Consider the following 8,089-nt stretch of genomic DNA (forward strand, 5'->3'; position numbering starts at 1 on the left):
GCGGTGGGGCTGGAGGAGAAAGGTGTCTTCCCTCACCACAGCCTTCTAGACCCTGCCTGGCCCCAGTCAGTGCTTACAACATGCTCCCAGAATGACTGGGGGAATCATTTCCAAGGCCTCCTTGGCTTCTGGAGAGGTGGTGCTGGAGAAGACGGGATGGCTGAGCAAGGCGACAGCAGAGGGAAACGGGCGTTTGAGGTGGGGGCAGCAGCAGAAGGAGGAGCGAATGGATGAAGGTGAAGGTGAAGGCAGTGGCTTCAACATGAGAAAAGTCGTCCAAGGCAGTAGAGGACTTTCCAGTGGCGTCTTCCCAAGTCAAAGTCTCGTTATCCAGAGCAGAGTGTCAAGGGTGGCAGTGGGATGTAGCCCTTAGGCCATGTTCTCGGGCCCTTTATCCTTCCCATTCCTGCTCTGGGACTGGTCCTGGCGTCACGTCTTCCTTTGCCGTGACCACGTGATCACCAGGCGTTCTCTGAGGGGGCTGGGGGGAGCCAGCGGAGCCCCCAAGCCCCAGCGGCTTGCTAGATAACTTCCTGCTTGGTGATGGTCGGCTGGGGGATGGCAGAGAGGGGCTTGACGATTGTGGCGACGGCTCCTGGCAGGAGCTTGTAGGGCTCAGACCCTGAGCCACCTGGCGGTGAGGGCTGTGGGGTCTCAGGGGTGGCTGGAAGGACAAACAGACAGATAGGGGCTGCTCAAAATTCCAGCCTTTGTGGGAGTAAATGAAGAGCCCTGGGAAAGTTCTCCCCCCAACCCCCAGCTCACCCCGCCTTGACTTAATTTCTTCCTCTATAAAATGAGAGAATTAATTAAACCAGATAATCCCCAAGGTCTTTTATGACTCAACCTTCTGTGAGTCCCAGATCATAAAGCCTAAGTTTTATGAGGTCTGGAAGGTCCCACCACCCATCTCCTCCATCATTTATTTGATATGCAGACTTGAACTGCTTCTCTGAAACCAAGGCCCAGGCCTGGCTGTCACCAACGGCAATGGGATGGGTGACAGGGATATTCTTTCCTGGGAGAAGGAGCCAGCAGCTGATGAGACCCAGGGCCAACTGGCTCAAAAAATACCACTTCTTGGATATTTAGGAGATGAGTAATAGAAACTGGCCTCACTCTCATGGCAGGTTTGGAGAGCAAATTTGACCCAATTGGCAAACTTTGTTCAATGGACAACTTTCTCCAAGAACAATGTCAGTAAAATATCATCTTATCTCAGTGGATCACTTCATCCCATTGATAATCTTATTCTTTGAAGAGCCTTGCCCAATGACAAGTTTACACTTTGGAGGTTTCAGAGGATGATCTAGTCCAGCAGACATCCTGACCCAATGGATAGTCTCATCTAATTGTCTAATGGATAGCCTTACCCAATTGAGCAGCCTTACGTCAATGATCACTTTTACCTAATGGACAATGTCAACTAATGGGATTCTCACCCAAGAACATCTTCACCCAATAGGTTACTTCATCCAGTGGATTGCCTCATCCCAACAATGGCTTCATTCAGTAAAGGTTGTCAGTCACCTTACTGAATAAACAGCCTCAACAAATGGACAACCTTGCCCTTTATTCCCTACCCTGGAACCCAGAAAATTGTTGCATCCTGGTTCTACCTTCTAGACTCCACCTTCTCCTGCTTCCTCTCTTAAGCCCCATCCTCACCCTTTGCAAGGTAGAGCCCCAGAGGTTGCCCACCTGCCTGCCCCCTGGGTCGGGGCCACTCACACATCTGTCCATTGCTGAGGTGAGTGGGCATTGTGTTGGCAACGATGACATTGGTTCCCATGTGTTCCTGCATCAGGTGAGGGTGCAGGGGGTGGTGGGCATGGGGTGCATCGCTGGAGGACCCTGCAGGAAGAGAAGATCGATCAAGATGAAGAGTCTGGGATGCAGACCTCAGGCCTTGGGACGCCATCTTCCTCAGGTGTGACCAATCAACCTGCCCATCCAATATTGGCAATGCCTGTTGGGGACCTATTCCTGGGTTAGTAAACTAGGGTGTACCATTCCCATTCATAGGCTTCATGAGGGTGTTAAGAAGGCCCCAAAAGACCAAGAGAACAAAAGTGAGTTGAAAGAAACAAGGTGCCTATAAGGAAGCGCTGAGATCAAGTAAATGTTCTAATGAGTAGCGTATTGGATGTAATCAATGGCTCTCAAGGCTCCTTGGCATGCAAGTCCTTCAACCATTTGGTCCCGCCTCACCTTCCAGCCTCATCCCCCACATCTCTGCTGCAGCCAGCTGACCTACTTATAGCATCTATGTGTCCCCTGTGTTTTCCTATCTCTATGCTTCTGCTCACGTTGTTGCTTCCGTCAGAGATGTTTTTTCCACCCCAAACCCGCTCCACGTCCATAAGCCCAAATCCCAGCTCATATATTTCCTCTCTTTAGAAGCCTCTCCTGATTCTCCTCATTCTCATTCCTTGGATTTCTCATAGTAATTTATCTGTAACACAACTTTTAGGAACAACTACTTCTTCTGTCTATGAGCATTACAATTTCAGATGTATTTTTCTTCTTTCTTTGAGAGCCTAGCAGATTGTCTGGAACACAGTAACCGCTTTAAACATGTGTCAGAGAGTAAAAATACCACATGGGGTATGGTTTAATAATAGCCTATGGTGAGTAATATGACAATGATGGAATTTCAATGCTTGCAAGAGATCTCTACAGCACATCGATCTCAGTGATAAATAACGACTGTTGATAATTAACAATTATCATGTGCCAGGTACTATTGTATAGCACTTTTCATGTTTTACATAATTGAAACCTTACAACAATCCTATAGAACAGATACTATTATTAGCCCATTCTACAGATGAGACAACTAAGCCCAGAGCTCTTAACTATTTGGCAACAGACCACAGGCTCCTGATCCTGATCTTAGTGACACCTGATTCATAATAACCCCATGTTCACAGGGTCAAAGTGAGAATGAAATGAGCTATCACACAACAGTGGTTCCCAACTGGGGATGATTTTGGCCCATCAGGAGACATTTGACTATATCTGAAGACATTTTTGGTTGTCACCACTGGAGAAGTGCTACTGGCACCTTATGGGTACAGGACAGAGATGCAGCCAAACAACGCACAGGACAGCCCCGCACAACAAAGAATCGTCCAGTTCCAAGTATCAATAGTACCAGTGTTGAGAAACCTCGCCCTCACTGCAGCACCTCCAAAATCTCGAATTCAACATCCCTACTTTGACTTCACCTTGTGTCCTTCCAGCTCCCTTAATCTAGTACCATCACTGCAAAACTTCTTCAGCCTACTGAGGCTGTCAATTCACCGACACTCTCTTTTCACTATCACCCCATCCTTTTGTTGTTGTTGTTGAGACAGAATCTTGCTCTGTCACACACGCTGGGGTGCAATGTCACGATCTCGGCTCACTGCAACCTCCGTCTCCCGGGTTCAAGCGATTGTCCTGCCTCAGTCTCCCGAGTAGCTGGGATTACAGGCGCATGCCACCACGTCTGGCTAATTTTTTTTTGTATTTTTAGTAGAGATGGTGTTTTGCTGTGTTGGCCAGGTTGGTCTTGAGCTCCTAGCCTCAAGTGATCCACCCGCCTCGGCCTCCCAAGGTGCTAGGATTACAGGTGTGAGCCACCGAGCCCAGCCTCCATCTTTATTTCTCTTTGAGTGCAGCCCAGACTCCATGACATATCATTCTAATCACTCCCTTGCAGTCATCCTAACTCCTTCATACTCCCCTTCACAGTCAAACCATTTCAAAGGGTTATCTACTCTATCTCCACCTTCCCATTCACTCTCTTTGGAGCACTCTCCAATCTGGTTTCCACTCTCCCAGCTCTCTGAAACTGCTTTCAACACAATTGCCAAGAGCCTCCAGCTGCCAATCCAATGGACTCTTTCCTCTCTCTTCCCCGCCTCCCTTCACCTCTCCATTCCTCCCTCCTTCTTTCTGTCTCTCTGCAGAGTGTAACACCATTAAACACTCTGTCCTTCAAACACGCTCTTCTCTTGGATTCTGGAATTGCCCTGGTTTTCTCCTACCCCTCCGGCCAGTCTTCTTCCCTTCCCTCCATGGCTCCATCTTCCCCCGATTCCACAGAGCTGCCTTTAATCTTGTGCTTGAGCAGCAGACTCATACATTCAACTGCCTCCTTGGTAACTTGGATTTGTAATAGACACCTCATGCTTAATGAAAGTCCACAATGAGGCTGGGCATGGTGGCTCACACCTGTAATCCCAGCACTTTGAGAGGCCAAGTCGGAAGGATTGCTTAAGACCAGGAGTTCAAGACCAGCCTGGGCAACATAGTGAGACGTCGTCTCTATAAAAAATAAAAATGAAAAATTATCCAGGTATGGTGGCACACACCTGTAGTCCCAGCTATTCGGAAGACTGGAGGATCTCTTGAGCCTGGAAGGTTGAGGCTGCAGTGAGCTATGACTGCGCCACTGCACTCCAGCCTGGGTGACAGAGAGAGATCTCGTCTTAAAAAAAAAAAGGAAAAAGGAAAAAAAGAGAGTCCACAACGGATCTCTGAGGTCACCCCTCACGACCACCCCCAGACCGCAGCATCAAGTTGTTTATTCTGTCCTCCTCATCTCGGTAAACTACTCCATCATCATTTCTGCTATTCAAAGCAAAAATTTAGACTCTGTCCTTGACTCTTCCTCTTCCTGTCACTCCCTACATCTAATCAGTCAGCAAATCCTGTAGGTGTGGGCTCTTCCTCCAAATAGATGATCCGGTTTATCTTCACTGCTCCATTTCCATGGTCCAAGCCTTCATCATCTGTCACATGATTGGAGACAGTGACATTCTCAGGAATCTCTGCAATTTACTTTGTACCCAACAGTCAGAGTGGTTTGTTTAAAGCATTAGTCTGGGCTGGGCATGGTGGCTCACACCTGTCATTCTAGCACTTTGGGAGACCGAGGTGGGCAATCACTTGAGGTCAGGAGTTTGAGACCATCTTGGCCGATAGGGTGAAACCCCATCTCTGCTAAAAATATAAAAAAATGAGCCGGGCGTAGTGGCGGGTGCCTGTAATCCCAGCTACTTGGGAGGCTGCACAGGAGAATTGCTTGAACTTGGGAGGTGGAGGTTGCAGTGAGCCGAGATCCTGCCACTGCACTCCAGCCTGGATGATAGAGGGAAATTTTGTCTCAAAGAATAAAAATAATTAGTCTGGTTTTCACTCTCCTTACAATAGTTGCAATGAGAATAAAATCCAAATTTCTGACAAGGTTTACAAAGCCATATGTTTATGATTTGGTTTCTGCCCAATCTCCATCTTCACCTCCTCCATCTCCTCCATCTCACAACCTTGCCCTTCTTTCTCAAACACAAAACTCTCTCCTCTCCGGGGCCCTTGAAGTAGTTCCTTCTTCTTGGAATATTCCTCTCTTGTCTTTTTTTTTTTTTTTTTTTGATGGAGTCTCACTGTGTTGCCCAGGCTGGAGTGCAGTGGCATGATCTCGGCTCACTGCAAACTCCACCTCCCAGGTTCACGCCATTCTCCTGCCTCAGCCTCCCGAGTAGCTGGGACCACAGGCGCCCGCCACCACACCCAGCCGATTTTTTGTATTTTTAGTAGAGACAGGGTTTCACTGTGTTAGCCAGGATGGTCTCGATCTCCTGACCTCGTGATCTGCCCTCCTTGGCCTCCCAAAGTGCTGGGATTACAGGCGTGAGCCACTGCTCTCTTGTCTTTTAAGCCTTGCATTTCCTTTCAGCCATTAGGGTCTTAGCACAAGAGTCACCATTTCAGAGAGGTCTCCTTTGGCCTCCCCTATCTAAAGAGGATTCCTTTTCAGTTAAACTCTATCATATTACCTGTTTATTTCAAAATCATAAAATGTGAGCCTTTATACACACATGCACGCACATACGGGCATATACACAGATATCTACGCATCCATACACACTCACACACACACAGCCTCCCGGAGGGCAAAGATCTTGTTCTTCACTGAATTGCCAGCACTTAGAACAGTGACTGGCATGTGCTAGACTCTCGGCGCCTAAACAAATAGACCATTGCCTTTGTTCCCATTTTTCTGGTGAGGAAACTGAGGCACAGACAGCTTAAGCAACTTGCCCAAAGCTGCACAGTGGGGAAGCCAAGGAGCTGAGGGGTGAGCTCAGGTCTGTGTGAGGCTGTCTCCTGGAGAGTCCCCCCTCCAACCCCGCCCCTCCTGGGCCTGGCACGGACCTCCCAGCAGCATCTCCTGCAGCAGGTTGTCGATCTTGGCCATGCCGAAGAGCTTGATGAACTGGATCTGCTCGATCATCTGCCAGGTGATGCTCTGCAGGGTAGGCAGCAGCAGCAGCAGCTCTCCAAAGCGGCCGCGCGAGTCATACTGGCGGTCATTGATGTAGTCTTCCAAGCTCACCTGCACCTGGGAACGCAGCCGCTTGATCTTCCCTGGATCGCTCAGCCCTTTGGCATCTACAATGGAAGAAGGTGGGCAAGGGAGGGCAGTAGGGTCCAGCTGGAGCATCTGGGGAGTCAAGACCCAGATGTCCCCTGACTTGTGTCACACAAGGAGTCTTCAGCAGTGTGGGCACAAGGATTCAGGGACCTCAACAACCAGGGTACACCAGCATGAATTGTAATTTCCTAGACACAGGCAGAAAAAGATGTCTGCCACATTTCCTAAGGCACTAAACCAGAAGAGTGGGGAATAGGAGATGGAGGGCGGGACTTGAGGAATGCATCCAATAAGCACCTAGCAACTGCCTCATCTTACACATGGGGAAACCCAGACACAGTGCAAGGATAGGGCTTGTCCTGGGTGGCACAGCCAGTTGTTGGCAGAGCCACAATGGGAACTTGGGGTTTTGGGCCACAGTTGAGGTCCCCTCATCCAGACCTCAGCCCTTGCTGCCTCTACTGTGTTAGAATAGGCTCCCCTTCCCTGGTTCCTGCTTCCTATCACCTTAGGGACTCAGGTTAGGTTTCATCTCCTCCAGGAAGTCTCCCTTCTACCCTCCTATGTCTGCATCCTGTGTCCTTCCTGTTTCCAAATCTCTGTGGCCTCTCCATCACTGCTGACCACACAGGATGTAATTGTTGTGCCATCCAAAGGTGAGTTCTGCAGGGGCAGGCATATGTCTTATTTGCCATTTTTATTTTATCTTACTTTATTTTATTTTATTTTTTGGGACTGAGTCTCCCTCTGACTCCCAGGCTGGAGTGCAGTGGTGTGATCTCAGCTCATTGCAACCTCTGCCTCCCGGATTCAAGTGATTCTCCTGCCTCAGCCTCCCGAGTAGCTGGGATTACAAGCACATACCACACCCAGCTAATTTTTGTATTTTAGTGGAGACAGGGTTTCACCGTGCTGGCCAGGCTGGTCTCAAACTTCTGACCTCAAGTAATCTGCCTGCCTCGGCCTCCGAAAATGTTGGGATTACAGGTGTGAGCCACTGCACCTAGCCTTTGCCATGTCAAACCCACCACCTAGCACCATGCATAGTCAATATTTATTGAATAGGGCCGGGTGTTATATTTATTTATAACTATATATATATTTTGTTAGATGGCTGGATGAATGAATGAAAAAAAAATCAGTGAATAAATTCTAGATCCTTAGCCTAGAAGGGACTTAAGCGGTCATTCAATATTTAATCCCGACCTTTGTGGAGGTAATGCATTTATTTCCTCTTTCCTGGAGAAAGGAAGTGGCAGAAAGAACATTCACCCACATTTCTAGTGAGCTCTCTCCACTGAATCATGTTTGTTCATTTGTTCATTCAGTCCACAAATGTTTACTGAGCACCTCCTGCATGCCAGGGGAACTAGGTTCCCCACCCCTTCAAATTGCTGGAGGCTGCTGCCTCTGACTCAGCATCAGTGATCCTGCCCATTTTGCAGAACAATTCTGCCCGTCCAGCCTCATGTCGAGCACTACAGAGGATACAGGCTGGGCCAGGCTGTGGAGGGAGCTAGAACTAGAAATCTCACCCTCTGGGAAGGGTGGGATAGCACGTGGTAGGTAAGAATGTGGGCTTGGCCGGGCGCGGTGGCTCAAGCCTGTAATCCCAGCACTTTGGGAGGCTGAGACGGGCGGATCACGAGGTCAGGAGATCAAGAC

The 8,089-nt window shown here is 48.8% G+C and overlaps 1 protein-coding gene across 4 annotated transcripts in view; it reads right to left on the minus strand.

Annotated features, from left to right (window-relative positions):
* Nucleotides 1-226: 226 nt before the first annotated feature.
* The window catches only part of HNF4A (hepatocyte nuclear factor 4, alpha), an 85,441-nt gene continuing 77,578 nt past the window's right edge, over nucleotides 227-8,089 (minus strand). For 2 of the 4 annotated variants that reach the window (XM_011997646.1, XM_011997643.1), the window contains exons 8-10: nucleotides 6,205-6,441; nucleotides 1,732-1,854; nucleotides 227-664 (exon numbers count right to left, since the gene is read on the minus strand). In XM_011997646.1, coding sequence (XP_011853036.1) covers nucleotides 522-664; nucleotides 1,732-1,854; nucleotides 6,205-6,441 — 503 coding nt within the window. In that variant the 3' untranslated portion in view covers nucleotides 227-521. Of the gene's footprint in view, nucleotides 665-1,701; nucleotides 1,855-6,204; nucleotides 6,442-8,089 lie in introns of all 4 variants that reach the window. The other 2 variants (XM_011997645.1, XM_011997642.1) reach the window with 1 other exon arrangement.

The sequence above is a fragment of the Mandrillus leucophaeus genome, unplaced genomic scaffold, assembly GCF_000951045.1.
Source record: "Mandrillus leucophaeus isolate KB7577 unplaced genomic scaffold, Mleu.le_1.0 Scaffold544, whole genome shotgun sequence".
NCBI lineage: Eukaryota > Metazoa > Chordata > Mammalia > Primates > Cercopithecidae > Mandrillus > Mandrillus leucophaeus.